This window comes from Pituophis catenifer, unplaced genomic scaffold (genome assembly GCF_029215685.1).
Source record: "Pituophis catenifer annectens isolate HBS135680 unplaced genomic scaffold, rPitCat1.0.hap2 SCAF_13, whole genome shotgun sequence".
NCBI lineage: Eukaryota > Metazoa > Chordata > Lepidosauria > Squamata > Colubridae > Pituophis > Pituophis catenifer.
The window spans coordinates 18,184,295-18,204,496 of NW_027256893.1; the positions used below are offsets into that span (position 1 = coordinate 18,184,295).

Genomic DNA, 20,202 nt, shown 5'->3' on the forward strand with positions numbered 1-20,202 from the left:
CTTGTAACTTCAAAAAGTCCCTAAATGAATGGCTATATGTTGAGGACTTCCTGTATAGGATTCACAGATTGTATTTCCTAGAGTTTTTTTTTCTCTCTCTCCAAATGTTTATATTTGTTTTAGTTGCAGTTTGCATGGCTTGTGAAATGTAGAATTTGGAAATGTTGGGAAACCTGTAGCATAGAACTCCGTGCCTCCTGATGACCATGTCATAAATGCATATGGAGATATACTCGTAATAGAGTAGAGTAGAGTAGAGTAGAGTAGAGTAGAGTAGAGTAGAGTAGAGTAGAATAGAATAGAATAGAATAGAATAGAATAGAATAGAATAGAATAGAATAGAATAGAATAGAATAGAATAGAATTTTTTATTGGCCAAGTGTGATTGGACACACAAGGAATTTGTCTTTGGTGCATACGCTCTCAGTGTACATAAAAAGAAAAGATACATTTGTCAAGAATCATAAGGTACAACACTTAATGATAGTCATAGGGTACAAATAAGCAACCAGGAAACAATATCAATATAAATCGTAAGGATACAAGCAACAAAATTACAGTCATACATTCATAAGTGGGAAGAGATGGGTGATGGGAACAATGAGAAGATTAATAGTAATAGTAGTGCAGACTTAGTGAATAGTTTGACAGTGTTGAGGGAATTATTTGTTTAGCAGAGTGATGGCGTTTGGGAAAAAAACTGTTCTTGTGTCTAGTTGTTCTGGTGTGCAGTGCCCTATAACGTTGTTTTGAGGGTAGGAGTTGAGACAATTTATGTCCAGGATGCGAGGGGTCTGTAGATATTTTCACAGCCCGCTTTTTGACTCGTGCAGTATACAGGTCCTCAACGGAAGGCAGGTTGGTAGCCATTGTTTTTTCTGCAATTCTAATTATCCTCTGAAGTCTGTGTCTGTCTTGTTCGGTTGCAGAGCCAAACCAGACAGTTATAGAGGTGCAGATGACAGACTCAATAATAAATAACCGCTATGAATAAAGTTATCTTTAGCTTAGCAGGCTTGCTTCTCCTAACTTTCGACACATAGGCATAACACAGGCTGCAGAATACAGTGTCATAACTGCTATTAAAATAAAACTGATCACCTATGGCGATTAACCATCAAACCTATAGACCTTCTAGTGTGCAAGAGGAAAATATTCACAAAATATAAATGTATATTTATACACAATATCAATGTTATCAGCATTTGCTACCAGATTTTGGTTTCTTAACCAAAGAATTTATTCCTTTTACATGGTTGTTATCAATATGTCATTGTTTTAAATTATTTTTTTTTTTTTTTTTTATTGAAAAAGTTTTAAAAAACAAACATATTTTCCCCACAACCCCCCATCACCCCCCACAACCCCCCCGCCCCCTCCCCGACTTCCCAGAGCAGAACACAAGGTATTTCTATTGATCTCTAACAATAATCTAAATTGCATAACCAATCATTAAACTAACATCCCTAAAAAAAAAAAATTCTTAACCCCCCATATATAAAATCCCATTTCTTAAACATAATATGTCACTTATATAACGCTTATACAAATAAAAAAAAATCATTCATAAGCTATTTGATATTTTTTGGTCTGATACTTATTTTGTATATAATCAATCCATCTTCTCCAGTCCTGTATGTACCTTTCTTGTGTGTGATCCTTCAGATATGCTGAAATTTTAGACATTTCAGCTAAATTAGTTACTTTCAGTATCCATTCACCAATAGTAGGCAAAAAGTCCTTCTTCCAGTATTGTGCTACCAACAATCTTGCTGCTGTTATCAAGTTCAAAATCAATTTAGTCTCTGCAACTGTACAGTCCGTAGTTATACCCAATAAGAACAACTGTGGAGTAAATTTCAGTCTCTTTTTAAGAATATTCTGCATCACCCACCAAATCTTTATCCAAAATGCTTTGATTTTTCTACAAGTCCACCATATATGATAATAAGTTGCATCATCACAGTCACATCTCCAACATTTAGCTTGCACATTAGAATACATACATGATAATTTTTTAGGATCTAAATGCCATCTATAAAACATTTTATAAAAGTTTTCTCTTAAATTTTGTGCTTGTGTAAACTTCACATTTCTAATCCAAATCTTTTCCCAAGTTTCCATCATTACTGGCTCTTGAAAATTTTGTGCCCATTTAATCATACAGTCTTTAACCAATTCTGTCTCAGAATCTATTTCCAATAAAGCATTATACAACCTTTTAATATGCATTTGTTTTTGATCTCTAATTTGTTTTACCAAATTCTCCTCATTTTGCACAAAGCCAGTTTTTTGATCTTCCTTCCATCTAGCTTGAAGTTGACCATACTGGAACCATGTATAAATTATACCTTCTTCTCTCAGTGTATCTAAAGATTTCAAATACATTGCCCCCCTTTCCATAATAAGAAGCTCTTTATAAGTAATCACCTCCTGTTTTTGTTCTATACTTATATTTTCTATTGCATGTCTAGGATTTGCCCATAAAGGTATCTTATAATTTAACTTATATTGATATTTTTTCCAAACCCTTAACAAAGCATTTCTTAATATATGAACCTTAAATACTTTATCCACTTTTTTGTCATATAACAAATAAGCATGCCATCCATATAACAAATCATAACCTTCTAAATTCAAAATTCTCCTCTCAGTTAAATTAAACCAATCACTGATTTGTGATAAAACCGCTGCTTCGTAATATAATCTTAAATTAGGCATTTTAAGACCCCCTCTTTCACGTGTATCTTGTATAATTTTCATTTTTATTCTGGGTTTTTTCCCTGCCCAAATAAAAGTATTAACACCTTTCTGCCATTCTCTCAGATTTTCATCTTTCTTAAGCACAGGTATCATTTGGAACAGAAATAAAAATCTAGGTAAAACATTCATTTTAATTGCAGCAATTCTTCCCAATAAAGACAACTGTAATTTTTTCCAATTTTCCATATCCTTCTGTACCTTCTGCCAAAGTACCTCATAATTATTTTTGTATAATTTTGTATTTGAAGCTGCTATGTATACCCCTAGATATTTAACCTTTTTAACTATTTCAAAATCTGTTAATCTTACTAATTTGTCTCTTTCAAGTGTAGTCATATTTTTAACTATCATCTTTGTCTTATGTGAATTAACTTTAAATCCTGATACCTTCCCATATTGATTAATTATATCCAATATGTATGGAGCCGACTCTGTAGGTTGAGATAAGGTAATAACCAAATCATCTGCAAAGGCTCTTAATCTATAATCTTGTTGTCTAATTACAATACCCTTCAGTTTTTGTGAATCACGTATCTTATTCAGTAATACCTCCAAAGTCAGAATAAATAATAATGGGGACAGAGGACACCCCTGTCTTGTTCCTTTCTCAATTTTAAAAGCCTCTGTTAAACCTCCATTAACTATGATTTGTGCTGATTGCTGCTGGTATATCGCTCTAATTGATTGTGTAAAATATTCCCCAAAGCGCATTTTCTCTATTATCTTAAACAAAAATTGCCAGTTCAAACGATCAAATGCCTTCTCTGCATCCAAGAATATAAACGCTGCAGGGACTTGGTTATTTTTTTCCAAATATTCCAATAAGTTTACAATTTGTCTAACATTGTATCTCATTTGTCTACCTTTTATAAACCCTGATTGATCACTGTGAATTATTTGTTGCATAACTGGCATTAGTCTATTGGCTAATATTTTAGCAAAAATCTTATAATCAGTATTCAGAAGTGAAATTGGCCTAAAATTCTCCGGTTTAGTGGAATTTCGATCCTCCTTTGGAATTAATGAAACAAAGGCTGTTTTCCAAGAGGGTGGTACTCCTCCTCCTAATTGTATCTTATTAAATAAGTTTTTTAGTGGTTCTAGCATTTCAGATTGTAAGTGTTTATAGTAAACAGCTGTTAATCCATCTGTTCCCGGAGCCTTACCTATTTTTAATTGTTTAATTGCTCCAACAATTTCCTCAGAAGTTATTGGCTGATTCAATCTATCTCTCTGTTCCAACGTTAATTCAGGAATCTCCATCTTTAGATATCTATCAATATCAACATTTTGAATTGCATCTTTAGCATATAGTTTTGTGTAAAACTCCAAAAAAGCCTGTTTTATTAAATTCTGTTGATAAATCTCTTTACCTCTAAATTCTATTTTGTCTATAATACGTGATTTCTGTTTTTTCCTCATCGTGTAAGCCAACCATCTCCCAGGTTTATTAGCATTGCAAAATGTGTTATGTCTGGCATATTGTATACTAGTTGCTACTTGCCCCGCCATTAACATATTAAATTGCTGTCTTAAAATATTAATCATATCTTTTGCCTTTTTATCTCCTGGATTAATTATAAGTAATTGTTCTTTCTTTTTAATTTCCTCCTCTATCTCTTTCCGTCTATTTTGTTGTTTTAATCTATGTTTATTATTCAAAAAGATTAATGTTCCTCTCATATAAGCCTTACACGCATCCCATACCATCTCCATCGATGTTCCTTTGTTCATATTATTAATAAAAAATTCTTTCATTTGTTTTTTAAGCTCACACAGATTGTCTTCATATCTAAATAAATTCTCATTTAGCCTCCAAGACCTCCTTTCTCCTCTCTCCTGCTCTAATTCCACCCAAACTGGGCTATGATCAGTTAAAGTTCTTGGACATATCTTCGTACTCTTCACCCTAGAAAAAAGATCGTTTGTAATTAATATAAAGTCAATCCTCGAAAAAGATTGGTGCCTGTCTGAGAAAAAAGTAAAATCACTCTCCAATACATTCCTTTCTCTCCAAACGTCTCTAAGCTCCATATCCTCCAAAATATCAAAAAAAGATTTAGGCAACTTAGCACGCATGGAGATCTTGGAAAGACTTTTTTTATCTTTCTGGGTATCTAATACCCCATTCCAATCACCCATTAAAAATAAGGATCTATAGTCCCATTGTAGTATTTTAGTATGTAAAAGTTTGTAAAATTTATCTTGTTGTTGATTAGGTGCATATACTCCAATTACAAGCAGCTTCCCACTCTGTGTTATTAATTCAATTGCGATATATCTACCTTGAGTATCAGCCTCAATTAAATTGGCCACTAAGCCTCTTTTAACATATATTACTAGGCCATTTTTCTTTTCTGGTGCTGATGCCACAAAATGTGTACCTAATTTCGAATTTATCAAGTACTTTTGGTCTGAAGATTTAATATGCGTTTCTTGCAAACAAATAACATCGTTCTGAAATTGTTTCAAATAATGAAATATTTTCTTTCTTTTTTGTGGCGAATTTAAACCGTTAACATTCCAAGATAGAAATTTATTTGCCATCTCTAGGCGTTCCAAGCTTCGAGAGCATCAGCTGAACCTCCTCCGCCATTTTAGACTTCGGCCTAGCTCCTCCCACAGCTTGCGTTTTTTGGGCTTGTTGAGTTGGATCTTGAGGCTGTTGCGCCATATGTTGTTTATAGGTAGCCCTTGTCAGTCGTTGATCTTTTGGCAGCTGAATCATCGTTAATGACTCCAAAGTTGGTGGTGAACCCCCAGTCAGTAATGGATCTTCTTCCAGAATAGCTCCTCCAGCTAATACTTGAGCATAGGTTTGTGGTTGCCCTCCATCTTTCTCTTGTTGAGTAATTTCCAATTGCTTTCTAGCACCCCCTGGTGAGGGTGGCCTTCCAGCCTTTAAAACATTGGCATAAAAATCTTTTGCTTTTCCAACTGTATTTAAGCGATGTCTTTGCCCAGCGTATGGCACTATTATCCCAAATGGGACATCCCATCTGTACTGAATTTGCTGGTTTCTTAGTTCGTTCACCAAAAAGCCAAACTGCTTTCTATCTCTTAACATTTTAGGAGGAAGCTCTTTCAGAATCACCAGCTCTTGTCCTTCCACTTTAATCTTATTTCTATAAGACGCTTGCAAAATATCATTTCTAACTCTCCTTGTTGTAAAATAGATCACCACATCTCTTGGTAGCTGCTTTTGTTTTGCCAGCCAGGAGTTGACCCTGTAAATTTTGTCCATTTGAATTGCCACATCTGCTGGCCTTTCTGGAATCAGCTCTGCTAAAGCATTGGAACAAACATCTTTTAAATTTTCACCACTCTTTTCTTTCAAACCTCTCAGCCTCAGGGCAAATTCCATTGACCTGTACTGTAACATAACCATCTCGTCATCCACTTTCTCTGTCTGTATCATAACCTCTCCCAGTTTAGTTGCAATCTCCAAATTAGCATCATCAATTTCCCGCACTCTCTCCTCAATCTTTAACATATGAGTAGCCAGTCCTGAAACTGCAAAGACAATGTCATCTCTTATTTCATCATGTTTTTCCTCCACCACACTTGTAAGTTTCTTTAACTCCTCTGAAAATCCTTTCATCATTTCTGTCTGATTATTCAGGGCACCCATTATAAATTCTTTAAGGTCTTGTGACTGTGTATCAGCCGGAGGTTGTTGTTTTTGAGTCACTACAGGGGAACCTCCTCCCCCTTTAGAAGTTGGTGGCTTTAGTTGTTTAGCAGCCATTTTATTTAAAAAAAAGTTTTCCTTTTACAGCCAGAAAATCTTGTAAACAGTCTTAGAAAGTATATTCAAAAGTTTTTCCAAAATAAACAATCCTCTCTTCAAACTATACTCAAAGCCCAGTAGTTTTCTCTTCAGGCAGAGGGCTATTAACAAGCAGTTTCCTTTTAACTTTCACTTTCCCTTCCGCCCATAACAAAGGCTTCCTCCCAGCCTCCAGCTCCAGAGAGCTCCGTTTGCAACAATGTAATCACAGAGTTAAGTTCTGTTTCTCTTAAAAAGCTTGCACTCTTGCTTCCGCTCTGTCTGCCTTGTTGAAAATCATTAAAACTCACTGTTTGCTGGCAGAATTGGACGCAGACGTCTTGCTCTGAAGACAGAGGCACCAGCGATCCGGAGCGATGGGAGGGGTGAACTGGGGAGCTCTCACCCTCCGAGTCCCTGGAATTAATCCAGTGACTATCGGGGAGCTCTACCCACCCCCTCCGGCTCTCCTCTCCTTCTTTGCCCGAAGGAGAGTTTTTTCAAACCGCCGGACAGCTGTTTAGCGCTGTCAGGGCGGTTTTTACAGATCGGGTGGCTGGCGGTCTATGAAGACCGTCCTCGACGTCTGCGGAGCCACCGGAAGTTCATTGTTTTAAATTATTGATGAGACTTCTTGTAAAAGCTATTCACCTATTTCACGCAAGACTTCATATTATCTCTGGAACTCAAGGATAAAAACGAAACGTTATACTATAAAATCTGGGCAAAGTTGAATGGTTAGATAAAAGGAGGATAGCCGAGACAAATGTGTAGTCTTAGACTAGAATTATAATCGTTATTATAGATAAATATGTATGTGAATTGTATAGATAGATATGTGTAGATATAGATATGTATAATAGGAAAGGAATAAGGTATAAATTACTATTATTATACTATGTTTAAATAACGTATAAGGTTTTAAGGAATATATTATTATATTATCATTAGTATATTATGTATTAACTTAAAGTGTTGGAAGATGCTTGGGACCGGTGATGTCATACCTAGGTCCAATGTTTTTAATTTTGAACTACTAATAAAAAACTTTTTTTAAAAGAGATTTCATATTATCTCGTAATTACCTACGTAAAAATGTCTAACCAAATTATTAACTAAAACTATATTTTTTTTTTAAAAAAAGGTATTTGTATTCCCAGTCTATAGGCTAAAACAGAGGTCTTCAAAGTTGACAGCTTTAAGACTTGTGGACTTCAACTCCCAGAATTCTCCAGCCAGCTGGAGAATTCTGGGAGTTGAAGTCCACAAGTCTGAAAGCTGTCAAGTTTGAGGACCCCTGGGCTAAAGAGTTCCAGTTCAGACTATTGGGGCAATTAGCGTCAAGTCCCGTGCGCAGGCGCAGTTCTCATGCCGGCTGAAAGGCAGGGACGGGCGATATAGCTCCGCCCCCCCGCCCCACTCTCGTCGCTCCAAACGTAAGAGCGGTGGGCGTGGCTTCTCCCGCCGGCGTGCGTCCTGCGTCACCGCTCGGCGTGCGTCGCTCGCGCCGGACGGTCGCGGAAGGTGACCGCGGTGAGGAGAAGTTGAACGCCGCGTCCGCCATGTTGTCGCTGTCAGCCCGTTGCGGCCCGTTGGCGCCTTATCTGACGGCGGCCGCCCACATCGTGCCGGCTCCGCGGAAGCCTCTGTTGCTGGAGGTCCCGCCGGGGCCCGCGAAGAGCCTGTCCTTGGATCCGAGGCGGCCTCTGCTGTGCCGGGAGTCGCTGTTCGGCCAGGCGAGCCGGGGAGGCCTGGTCGTCACCGCTTCCCTCAACGGTGCGGGCGGGGAAGGGGCGGGGGGGGTTAGGGGGTGGGGGTCGTAACCCCCCCCCCACTGGGGTCCCTCCAACATGGCAGGAGGGCAACTGCCAGGAACCACGGGCCGCTGGGGATGCTGGAAATTGTAGTCCCAGGGTGTCATAGTCCCAGGGGACAGAAAGGCACAAGGAGAAGGATGGCTGAGGAGCACATCTGGGCTGTTTTTCCTCTTTTTTTTCCTTCCTTCCTTCCTTCCCTTTTCTTTTTTCCTTCTATCTCTCTCTCCTTCTCCTTCCCTTCCTTCCTTCTTTTTTTCCTCCCTCCCTCGCCTCTCCTCTTTCTCTTTCTTCTTCCTTCTCTTTTTTCCTTCCTCCTCTCCCTCTCTTTCTTTCTTTCTTTCTTTCTTTCTTTCTCTATCTTTCTTTCTTTTTCTTTCTCTTTCTTTCTTTCTCCTTCCTCCCTTCTCTTTCTTCCTCCCTCCCTCGCCTGTTCCCCTTCTTTTTTCTTTCTCCTTCTTTCTCTTTTTTCCTTCCTCGTCTCCCCCTCTTTCTTTCTTTCTTTCTTTCTTTCTTTCTTTCTTTCTTTCTTTCTTTCTTTCTTTCTTTCTCTTTCTCCTTCCTCCTTTCCTCCCTTCTCTTTTTTCCTTCCTCCTCTTTCTTTCTTTCTTTCTCTTTCTCCTTCCTCCTTTCCTCCCTTCTCTTTTTTCCTTCCCCTTCTTTCTTTCTTTCTTTCTTTCTTTCTTTCTTTCTTTCTTTCTTTCTTTCTTTCTTTCTTTCTTTTTCTCCTTCCTCCTTTCCTCCCTTCTCTTTTTTCCTTCCTCCTCTTTCTTTCTTTCTTTCTTTCTTTCTTTCTTTCTTTCTTTCTTTCTTTCTTCTTCCTCCCTTCTCTTTTTTCCTCCCTCCCTCACCTCTCCCCCTTCTTTCTTTCTCCTTCCTTCCTTCTCTTTTTTCCTTCCTCCTCTCCCTCTTTCTTTCTTTCTTTCTTTCTTTCTTTCTTTCTTTCTTTCTTTCTTTCTTTCTTTCTTTCTTTCTTTCTTCTTCCTCCCTTCCCTTTTTTCCTCCCTCCCTTGCCTCTCCCCCTTCTTTCTTTCTCCTTCCTTCTTTCTCTTTTTTCCTTCCTTCCTCCCTCCTCTTCCCCCTTCCTCCCTCCCTCCCTCCCTTCCCTTTAAAATGCACCCAAAGGAACCATTTTTTAAAAAAAAATCCAGGGATGATTTCTGCTTCAACAACACTTTGGGAAGTGCTTTGAAAAGGCTGGTTTCTGGTACATTTATTTTATTATTTAATAAATTTATATGCTGCCCATCTCACTATTGGAGCAAATATTCCTTGGTCCTTAACAGTTAGTACTGTGGCTTTTTTGGACAATGTTCTCAATTCTGCCCCATCCACAATTGGAGTCTGCATATGCCATAAAAGAAAGAATTCCTGTGTTATAAAATTGCTTTTCCTTACAATGTTTTATTCTTCTTGGTCTTAGCCGTTGTTGTAAGAATTGCCATGATCTGTGAAATGGGCAACAGTAAATTTAATAAATAAGGATTTGTTTCAGTCATCCTCCATTTGATGACAGCAATGGGGATGATTATAGCAAGGCTGAAAGATGTGAGGTTAAAGTTGGGTTAGGTTGTCAGATTGGTGCTGGGAAAATGGGGATTCAAAAATCCATATTGCCATATAATAGATGACCTTGAGAGATTTATTTATTTTATTAAATTTATTTGAGGGATGCTGAACATCTGAGGCTCTTCTGTCACCCAGTGCAAAATGTTCCTATCCACATGTTCTAGCTGACACTGGTCAGCTAGAAGTCTCCTGGAATGACATCTTTGAATTATAAAGTCCAGGCTCCTCTCCAGTCCACTTATTAGAAAATAGTTGTCAAAATTGTCCTCTCCAAGTAGAAATTATGCTTAACTGTTACCGGTAGAACTATTTTTTATTAAAACTTCTGCCTGTCTTTTAGTGTAGAGAAAAAGATGCGACTAAGTCATAGAATTGTAGATAACACTTCAATTCCTAAACTGGATGGATACCAAGGTATAAAACCATATTGATGTCTTGTTGCAACTGTGGTACTTTAATATTCTCAATGTATGAATAAATCTAAGTTACGGTAAAATGTAAATATGCTTTAGTGACCTTTCAAAGGCACCAATCATAGTTTGAGCAAGATGGATCTTTTCTCATCTCCCAGAACTGCAAGACTGCTATATTGCAATCTCCTCGCAAGGAGCAGTTATGTGGTGCATTTGTGGGTGATCTTAAGTCCTTTCCTTGAATGGAGAGCCATTACCAAAGAGCTGGTCTACTTACAACTAATTGTTCATTCTGCTGTGGTCATTGGTTCAGTCTGCCATTTCTTCCCCAGTTTATTTTGGAAAGGTGTTTCTAATTTGCTATTTTTCCACCACAAAATCTCACTTCTACAATTATGAGATTGACTTGTCAAATTATTTGCCTTTTTAGTTTTTTTCATCCTTAGGTTAAAGGTGTAGCATATATATGTATGTATGTATGTAGGTCTTTGGTTATTCGGGTTTTTTCCCACATAAAATTGGAAGTGTCTTGGCGACGTTTCGACGAAGTCTCATCCGTCATCTTCAGGCTGGTGTTTTCAGCTTCGTGCTTCTAGGAGCAATGTGTGATCACAGCTGTTTCTTTTAACAGCATGAATAAACGAGATGATATCTCCCGCCTACCAGCCCACAAGTAGAACATGCCTGCTTTATGGCTTGTAACTGTGGCTGGATATGACTTGAATTAATAAATAGCTGTAATTGCATACAGAATCTACAAGAATGGGACTGACGGATCACTTTCAAATAATACGGATTTCTTCAGAAAAAAACACAATAGTCTCAGAAGTTTCTGGCTCTCATTGATATGTGAAGTAGATGTGAAATACATGTCATTTGATAGGCTTCCAAGAGGGAATAATGCATTTTATATGCAATTGCAAGTAGAAAGGGAGGGAATCCTGCCAACAATTCAAACCTCCATGGGCTAATTCAGTTTTTGTATAAAATGAATATTTTTGTTTGAAAAAAAAAAAAACCCTTTTATGTTGAGATATTAAAGCAGATTTTCTTCAAAGGTACTATTTTCTAGCACAATGTCTGTAATGCAGCACATTCTATTACAATAACAGTCCCATAATTATGCTTTCTCTTTCTTGCAGCTCCTGCTAGCGTTCGTTATGTCCATAATGACATGGCTGTGCCAGATTTCTCCTACCACCGTCGGGACAGTTTACAGGATAGCACGAAATCCTCCCAAGATAACAGCGCAGAGAGAAAAACCTTCACCTACTTTTTCAACGGGGCAACCTATTTGCTCTCTGCATACTTCGCCAAGAAAGCTGTGGTTATGTTCGTCTCCAGCATGAATCCTGCTGCTGATGTATTGGCGCTGGCTAAGGTTGAGATCAAGCTGTCCGATATTCCAGAAGGCAGGAATATGGTTTTCCAGTGGAGGGGAAAACCCCTGTTTGTGCGTCACAGAACCCAGGCAGAGATTGATCAAGTAGCTAAAGTACCTTTGAGTGAACTCAGAGATCCACAGCATGATGTGGATAGGGTGAAGAAACCGGAGTGGTTGGTAGTGCTAGGCATATGTACCCATCTTGGCTGTGTACCAATTGCGGATGCTGGGGATTATGGTGGTTATTACTGCCCCTGCCATGGGTCCCATTATGATGCATCTGGCAGAATACGTAAAGGCCCAGCTCCTCTCAATCTGGAGGTCCCAGATCATGAATTCGCTAGTGAAGATTTGCTTATCGTCGGTTAAATATCCGGATTCTCGTGTACACATTGAGGAAAGAATGGAGTCATATAAGATATTACGAAGTATTACAGTTGAATTGTGGAACTGTTTCATCAGCTTTAATAAGGCATTAAATTGATGTCCTCTAATCAGATGTACACTGTCTATACTTATTGAATCAGTCTTAATTTTTTTTTTCCTAAACAAAAAGTGGTGTTTTAATGACAGTTAAAAGGCTTGGATGCCCACAGATTTAGTTTGCAAGAGTGGGATGCTTGGAGCGACTTCAGCTCCCTAAATCACTTGCTATATTCAGAACTGATTTTTAGACAAGTTTTTAAGTCTACTTTCATTTTAAAATTTAGGTACAGAAATATAGTCTGAAGCACTGATTTATGAAGAACTTAATAAGACCGTTCGTGCCCAATGGCATGAGAAACTACAAATGCTGTGGAAGACTTGCCATCTTGCTTTTAAGTTCACACAAAACAGGAAGGTTCCATTGTCCAGATTGCAAAGGCATGAAAAAGAACCAGTTTGGTGTGGTGCAGTGGTGAAATCCAAATTTTTTTACTACCAGTTCTGTGTGCATGGGTTAGTGGGCGTGATGTGGTTTGGTGGGCATGGCAAGGGAAGGATACTGCAAAATCCCCATTCCCACCCCACTCCAGGGGAAGGATGCTGCAAAATCCCCATTCCCACCCCACTCGGGGGCCAGTCAGAAGTGATACTTGCCGGTTCTCCGAACTACTCAAAATTTCCTCTACCGGGTCTCCAGAACCTGTCAGAACCTGCTGGATTTCACCCCTGGTGTGGTGTCATTAGGCTAGAAGCCAGAAGGTTGTGAGTTCTAATTCTGCCTTGGGCACAAAGCCAGCTGGTTACTTTGGCCAGGTCATGATCAGACTGTAGGAAGAAAGCAAGGCCAAGCCACTTCTGAAAATCTTGCTAAGAAAACTGCATGGACTTGTCCAGGCAGTTAGTAGGAATCAACACTGATTAAAGGCTGATGTTTGCATGCTTATAAGCACATCATCAAAAAGTTATTGCAAGTTTTTTTTCAACTGAGCTATCCTTCAATTCTAATTAGAGCCCTTTTCAGGACATAACAGTTACTAACTCAGAAAGATAATCGTTGACAACAAAATTTGGGAAATATGTTAAAGTATGTTCTTAGGCACTATGGTTGCCAATTTGCAAAATATTGCTTTTTACCAGTTAGAAATATTAACTATTCACACAAAACGATTTCTGTCTCTTCCCATAAAATAAAAAAATCGCAGCAGGAATAAGAAGGGTAAAGGAGCTAAACATACAAATCAAAGTTCAAAACTTAACTTTGTTCTGGCTTCATAAGAAGCTTATGTTGGAGGCATCTTTCATAAGCTAATCAGTGCAATCAGTTACGTGATGACATTTAACCACCTATTTTTAAATATACATTTAAACTGCTGAAACTATAATAAAAACATGGCTCTCATCCTTTGGGATAGTCCAGACAGGAAGCCATTTATTTTCCAGAGAACTAGGGAAGGTCCTTCTGAGGCACGTTCTCCATGCCCGTTTCTCCTTTTGACTCAAAAATTATTTAGTAGACCAGTATCTAGGCTGTTATTTCTTCCTTCTGTTTCCCAAGATTAGTGTCACAGACCATTAAAATGGGAGAATGCCTTCTGAAACTTAAAAATACGATCTTGGGCTCCATGCTTCCATGGGATCTCCAGTTCTGATGACAAAACTGGTTTTTAAGGATCCTCTAGAAGATCAGTAGGTTGGGACCAATCCCACCTTGGGTGTAATGGTGCTCCAAAGAGCACGTGTCATAGCAGATAGGTTGTGGGGCCTGTTAGATGAAGCTGCTTAGCAGTGGCCAACATCTAGAAATGATAGGAAAAAGGTAGATGTAAGCAAGGAGAGGCAGTCCCTCGAATAACCCCGCCTCATGCCACCTCGAGTTTGGCCTCGTGCTCATTCAAAACCAACTGGAACCAGCCTCAGAGGAAGCAAATAGACCAGGCACAATACAGAAACACACACTTCTAGCCTCCAAAGCTAGTCCAGAAGGATACCATAGTCAATGGTATTAAAGATTGCCGAGAGGTCAAGCAGAGAAAAGATAAATGGACCGTTCTAATCCTGTCCCCACCACAGGTCATCCAAATTCATGACAATTTTTTTTTTCCCTGTTGATACCTGGTTCTCAAACCTGACAGAAAAGGGTCCAGATAATCTGTTCTGACCTAGGCTCCCTTAAAAAGCAGAAAGCAGTCTTGGTCCCGGCAAAACCTCTTATTTACACGACTGTGAATTACTTTCATTCACAGTCAGCAAGGCTTGTCCAAACAGTTTTTCAAAGGAATATTTATCAACACATTTTATCACACTTGGCAAACTGCCACGTAACTTGTTTTCAAACGCAGTACAAGGCCAAACTTGGCACAGAGTCTCTTGGAGTCACGAACAGAACTTTCCACTCTCGAAACAACCAAATGAATGAATTGTTTCCTGCAGAAGCCCCCTCCTCGTTCACTCCTCTTGTTTCCTATGGAAGGGGCCAATCATCTCCAAGGTGTGGCTTTACTCCCAAGTCGACCCTGCTTTCTTAGTTGTTCTTGTCTTCTGGCAGCTCTGCACATGCGCACGCTGGGAACGGGCTCCAGCTGTTCCTCTGCCTCACTGCTGTCTAGTTCCCTCTCTGCCTCCGACGCAGAGCCCTCGTCCAAGCTTTCCCCAGCCCCCAGGACCGGTCCATGTTCCTCCCCAACCTCCACACTGTCTGACTCTGCTGCGAGCTCTGTTGGCTGCCTGCAGGCCGCAACATAATCTCCTTCATCCAGAATGAAGCTAATGTGCAACCACCTTCTCAACAATCTTCTATAATGAACAGAAATTGTCCAGTATGATGGGGTCTAGCAATGCCTCTTTAAGGAAGAATCCACCACTCTGAGAACCCAACCATTGTCACTTCCCAGGTGACTTTAGCTAGCCAGGAAGTCCATGAGTCTAATGACCATGGGGTCAAGCTCATAGTCATAAGGACCCTATCTGCTTCCTCCGGTCCAACAGCATCAAACTGTTCCTAGATAACAGGGTGAGACTGCCAAAGGCATCTCTACAGGACCTGTACCAGCAATTTTGTCCAACAGATGCTCTGAAATATATAAGACCCTTAAACTGATGGAACAGATTTAAGCCCTGCTGTGTCACATAATCAAATGTAGGATAGCGGTCTGGTTTTATTTTGTTTGCAAATCCATTCAAGGCAGTTTTTAAACACTTCCCAAATTAGTCCGGGAAGAACTGCTAACTGAAAAACATCTTGGCTTTTCTCAATTTCATCCCAAGCAACAACAATCCGGTGAAGTAACTCATGCCAGGGTATACAGTAGTTATTGGCTTGGAGGAGACTTCTGTTTGTCAGATCCCATAGAAATATCTTAAGCAAGATACATTCTACTCTCCATCTTTTGATTCTTCTTGTTGTTAGTTGCGAAGTCGTGTCCGACCCATCGCGACCCCATAGACAACATTCTTCCAGGCCTTCCTGTCCTCTACCATCCTCTGGAGTCCATTTAGTCCATTTAGTCTCGTGCCTACTGCTTCAGTGACTCCATCCAACCACCTCGATCTGTGCTGTCCCGTTCTTCTTTTGCCCTCAATCGTTCCCAGCATTAGGCACTTCTCCAGGGAGTCCTTCCTTCTCATTAGGTGGCTGAAGTATTTGAGTTTCATCTTCAGGATCTGGCCTTCTAAAGAGCAGTCAGGGTTGTTCTCCTCTAGGACTGACCGGTTTGATTGCCTTGCAGTGCAAGGGACTTGAAGGAGTCTTCTCCAGCACCATAGTTCAAATAAGTTCAAATAATAGTTCAAATAAGTTAGTTTTGATTCTAACTTATGGCTATTCTAGTTTTCTGCCCATCCCAGGATGAAATGATAGCTCGTGTTCATATGTTTCCTCCTTCGTACTTTTCTCCTGTAGCCTGGAACAGGTTTTACATGTGGGTTTTATTTGTCCACCTTAAGTCCTTGCAAAACAACCTGCTCTTTCTTCCCATCTATTATCTCTGGACCAAAGATACATCTAAACTGATTCTCATGCCAACCTAGCAGTTCGAAAGCACATAAAAAATGCAAGTAGAAAAATAGGGACCACCTTTGGTGGGAAGGTTACAGCGTTCCGTGTGCCTTTGGCGTTGAGTCATGCCTGCCACATGACCACGGAGACGTCTTCGGACAGCGCTGGCTCTTCGGCTTTGAAACAGAGATGAGCACCACCCCCTAGAGTCGGGAACGACTAGCATATATGTGCGAGGGGAACCTTTACCTTTACCTTATGTGTCCCTAACTCCATAATTTTCTGAGCAGTCTGGTTGTTGGATAATCATGGCCTCTGCCCATATGGAGAGCTTTACATTTAGGAGACCTACGAAAAGGTCAGCAGAACCTAAGTTGTTCTTAAGTTTTGTCTGATTTGTGAGAAGGGCCTATCAAATCACCTCTGCAGTCCTTTTGATAGGTTGCCTGTCTGAATGGCGAAGAGCCGATTGCTTCCAGTGTGAATTTCATGTCATTTCCAGACTGCACGGTTGAGGTCATTAAAGATCAAAGCTCCAGGTGCCATTTATCTTCCATTCTTCATTCTCAGTTCTAACCTTCCCTATCTTATTTCCCAGGCAAATAGACTTCCAATTATTTCAATAGGTCACCCACTCAGCGATAGAGATCCATTTCATTAACTTTTGTCATTGAAGTGAGTGGCACTTCATGAGGTTCTCGGCTGCGAGGACATTTGTTAAGCCTTCTGCCCTTCACCTTTCCCTCTCTCGACATCTTAACTGAAAAATACGAAGTCGGGAAAAGTTGGCAAATGCAAAAACCTGCTCAGTAAATGAATGAATGAAACCCAGAGAGAAACCTTCTTTCACAGCAAGACTTCAGGAGAAATTCAGCTGCATAAATATGAGGAACACATTCAAGGCCTCACAAAGCTTATAATTTGCCTTAGGTCTTGTCCAATTTATAGATAAGTAGCCATAATAAAACATTGGTCATTAGAAGCGAGCGCACATGAACAATAAATGTTTGTGATCATTGTTTTCCACACCATGGTTAAACATTTTCTGTCTCCGCATTAATTACTGCCTTTCACCTCCTGCTTGTTAATGAAGACTAGCACAATTTAGGGGAAATGGTCTCTGTTACCAGCTCTTCTGCTGATGGGTTTCTTTGATCCATCTAGAATTAGGCTCCCTCAGGACCGGAGGCACCATGGCACAGAATTCCAATTTTGAGGACCAATAAGAAAGGAGACATCAGTCTTCTTTCCTGCTACTGAAGTTTAGCCTCTGGTCAGTCACTGTGTGAAACTGGTCACTGCTCTTGAGCCCTCTCAATGCTTTTTTCAGGATTCTAATGAACCTTAGCGTTTCCACGGAATGCTTTTTATATATAATACATTTTATAATGCCTTGGTAAGGCCACACTTGGAATACTGCATCCAGTTTTGGTCGCCATGATGTAAAAAAGATGTGGAGACTCTAGAAAGAGTGCAGAGAAGAGCAACAAAGATGATGATTGGGGGACTGGAGGCTAAAACACATGAAGCACGGTTGCAGGAACTGGGTATATTTGGTCTGATGAAAAGAAGGACTAGGGGCGACATGAGAGCAGTCTTCCAATATCTCAGGGGCTGCCACAAAGAAGAGGGAGTCAAGCTATTTTCCAAAGCACCTGAGGGCAGAACAAGAAGCAATGGGTGGAAACTAATCAAGGAGAGAAGCAATCTAGAACTAAGGAGAAATTTCCTGACAGTGAGAACAATTAATCAGTGGAACAACTTGCCTCCAGAAGTTTTGAATGCTCCAACACTGGAAGTTTTTAAGAAGATGTTGGATAACCATTTCTCTGAAGTAGCGTAGGGTTTCCTGCCTAGGCAGGGGGTTGGACTAGAAGACCTCCAAGGTCCCTTCCAGACTCTGTTATTCTATTCTGTTTTTTATTTGAATTACCCATGTTTGGATAATTACCACCTGAAGCAGGATTAGCCCGTTATTTTGATTAGTGGACTGGAAGTTAAACCCATATGATAAACGGTTGTGGGAACTAAGTATGTCTGGCCTAATGAAGAGAAGGGAGATATGATAACAGTCTTCCAATATTGGAGGGGCTGCAACAGAGAAGACCGGGTCGAACGATTCTCTAAAGCACTTGAGGGCAGGATAAGAAGTAGCAGATGGAAATTTATCAAAGAGAGAGCCAACCTAGAATTAAGGAGAAATTTCCTGAGGGAGAGAACAATTAATCAGGGTTACAGTTTGCGTTTCGGAGTTGTTGGTTGCTCCGGGCCTGAAACTTTTAAAGAAGAAATTGGATAGCCTTTGTCTGAAATGGCATACGGCAGTGATGGTGAACCTTTTAGGCACAGTGTGCCCAAACTGGAAGGGGTGCACCTGTGCACACACGTGCATGCACACCAGAGTGTCAGAAAGCCGACAACCAGTTGACTTGTTGGAAACCCGGTGACCAGCTGGCCGGCACACATGTGCACCTCGGACTGTTTATCCAGACGAGTCACAAAGGGGGGTATGAGCCAGGCCAAGATTCGATATTGGGATAAAACTCAAACTCAACTGACCCTAACCAGATACATTCTGTTGTTTACTGTTTATTGCATCCCAAATGTCATGCATATCCCTGGATAAGGGGTGCTGCTTCCTTATTGCCCCTGAGGCGTCTCCTAGCCTCTTATCTCCTTTTGTTATGTCTTGAGCTCCGGAGGTGAGAACCTGAGCCTGTGGGAACAGGGCTGTTATGTCTTTCCTAGAGATAGATTAAAGGGTAGCTTCTACGTGTGAAATGCATCACTCTCTGTAATAATTTTGCCTTTAAACTGTATAAATACATGGCCAGAAGAAGCCATCGGCGTTCAGACCCTTTTCTTGTCTTTGGACTGTTTGAACCTTGCGCAAATAAACTCTTTCCTGCATTGAAGAGCTTGCTCTAGTCCGTTATTTTGTCTACAACAGCACGACTAGCTGCCTGAGCTGGGGCAACAGCGCCAGTGTCCACAGAGAGGGCTCTACATGCTACCTCTTGCATACGTGCCATAGGTTCATCATCATGGGCATAGGAGCTTCTGTTTGAGCAGGGGATTGGACTAGAAGACTTCCACGGCTCTTTCCAACTCCTTTATCCTGCATTCTGCCTCTAACTCTCTGCCCTATTTGAACTGTCAGTAATTCTCAGAGGATATTTTGCTTTGAAGTCTTTGAGCTCTGGCAAGAAAAATGATTTTGACAATGGATTGTGGGCTTTTTTTCCCCCAACCCATTTTCCATCTGTTCAGTTTTCTCCTCTTTTTTTCTTTGAGAACATGTTACATCAATCTTCATTATTCTCAATTCATGTTTTATTTAGAACAAGATTAGCTTGTCATTCACTTGTCTTAAGTCGCTGCTGTCCTGAAAAACGCCTTTCAGTGTTACTTCAGCAACACATACAGTATCAGGAGGCGGTTTCTGCTGGACCATAAGCTGCTAAGGTCTTCCTTCTTTGGAATATTGATTATTACTTTATATCAACTTCTCTACAACATGCTCCTTAATTATATATGCCATTCTCTGATCTTCTTCCATTTATCATGCTACCCCTTTAATGCATTCCAAAATTCAAATGTTGAAATGATAGACAAGGGAAACCATTCATAAGAAGATATTGAATTTCAAGCATGGAATGAGATCACTTCCTCCCCTAAATTATCTGGTTTTTAGCTCACTTTTAGTGTGTGAGCAGTTACAATTCAAGGATCCATTGCACACCTGTTATTATTAAGTCAAATATTTCCCCTGTTAAGACTGTCCCCGTTTTTCCCTTTCTATGTGTCTCTGCTAAATTTTATTTTGTTATTTTCACTGAACTATTAAAATCATTTAAAATCTTCCTCTAAAACACTCCAAATATTCCCCACTCCAGTTTGTTCAGTTCTTGGACTGGTCTTCCTTCCTTCCTTCCTTCCTTCCTTCCTTCCTTCCTTCCTTCCTTCCTTCCTTCCTTCCTTCCTTCCTTCCTTTCTCCCTCCCTCCCTCCCTCCCTCCCTCCCCATTTTATTTGTATACTATATGTGTGAACCAATGTCTGCCAAATAGT

The 20,202-nt window shown here is 40.1% G+C and overlaps 1 protein-coding gene across 1 annotated transcript; it reads left to right on the forward strand.

Moving 5' to 3' along the window:
- The first annotated feature begins 8,034 nt into the window (after positions 1 to 8,034).
- On the forward strand, positions 8,035 to 12,211 carry UQCRFS1 (ubiquinol-cytochrome c reductase, Rieske iron-sulfur polypeptide 1). The gene is made up of 2 exons (XM_070952774.1): positions 8,035 to 8,308; positions 11,471 to 12,211. The coding sequence occupies exons 1-2, from the start codon at positions 8,095 to 8,097 to the stop codon at positions 12,079 to 12,081; spliced, it is 825 nt and encodes a 274-aa protein (XP_070808875.1). The 5' UTR covers positions 8,035 to 8,094; the 3' UTR covers positions 12,082 to 12,211.
- Positions 12,212 to 20,202: the final 7,991 nt, after the last annotated feature.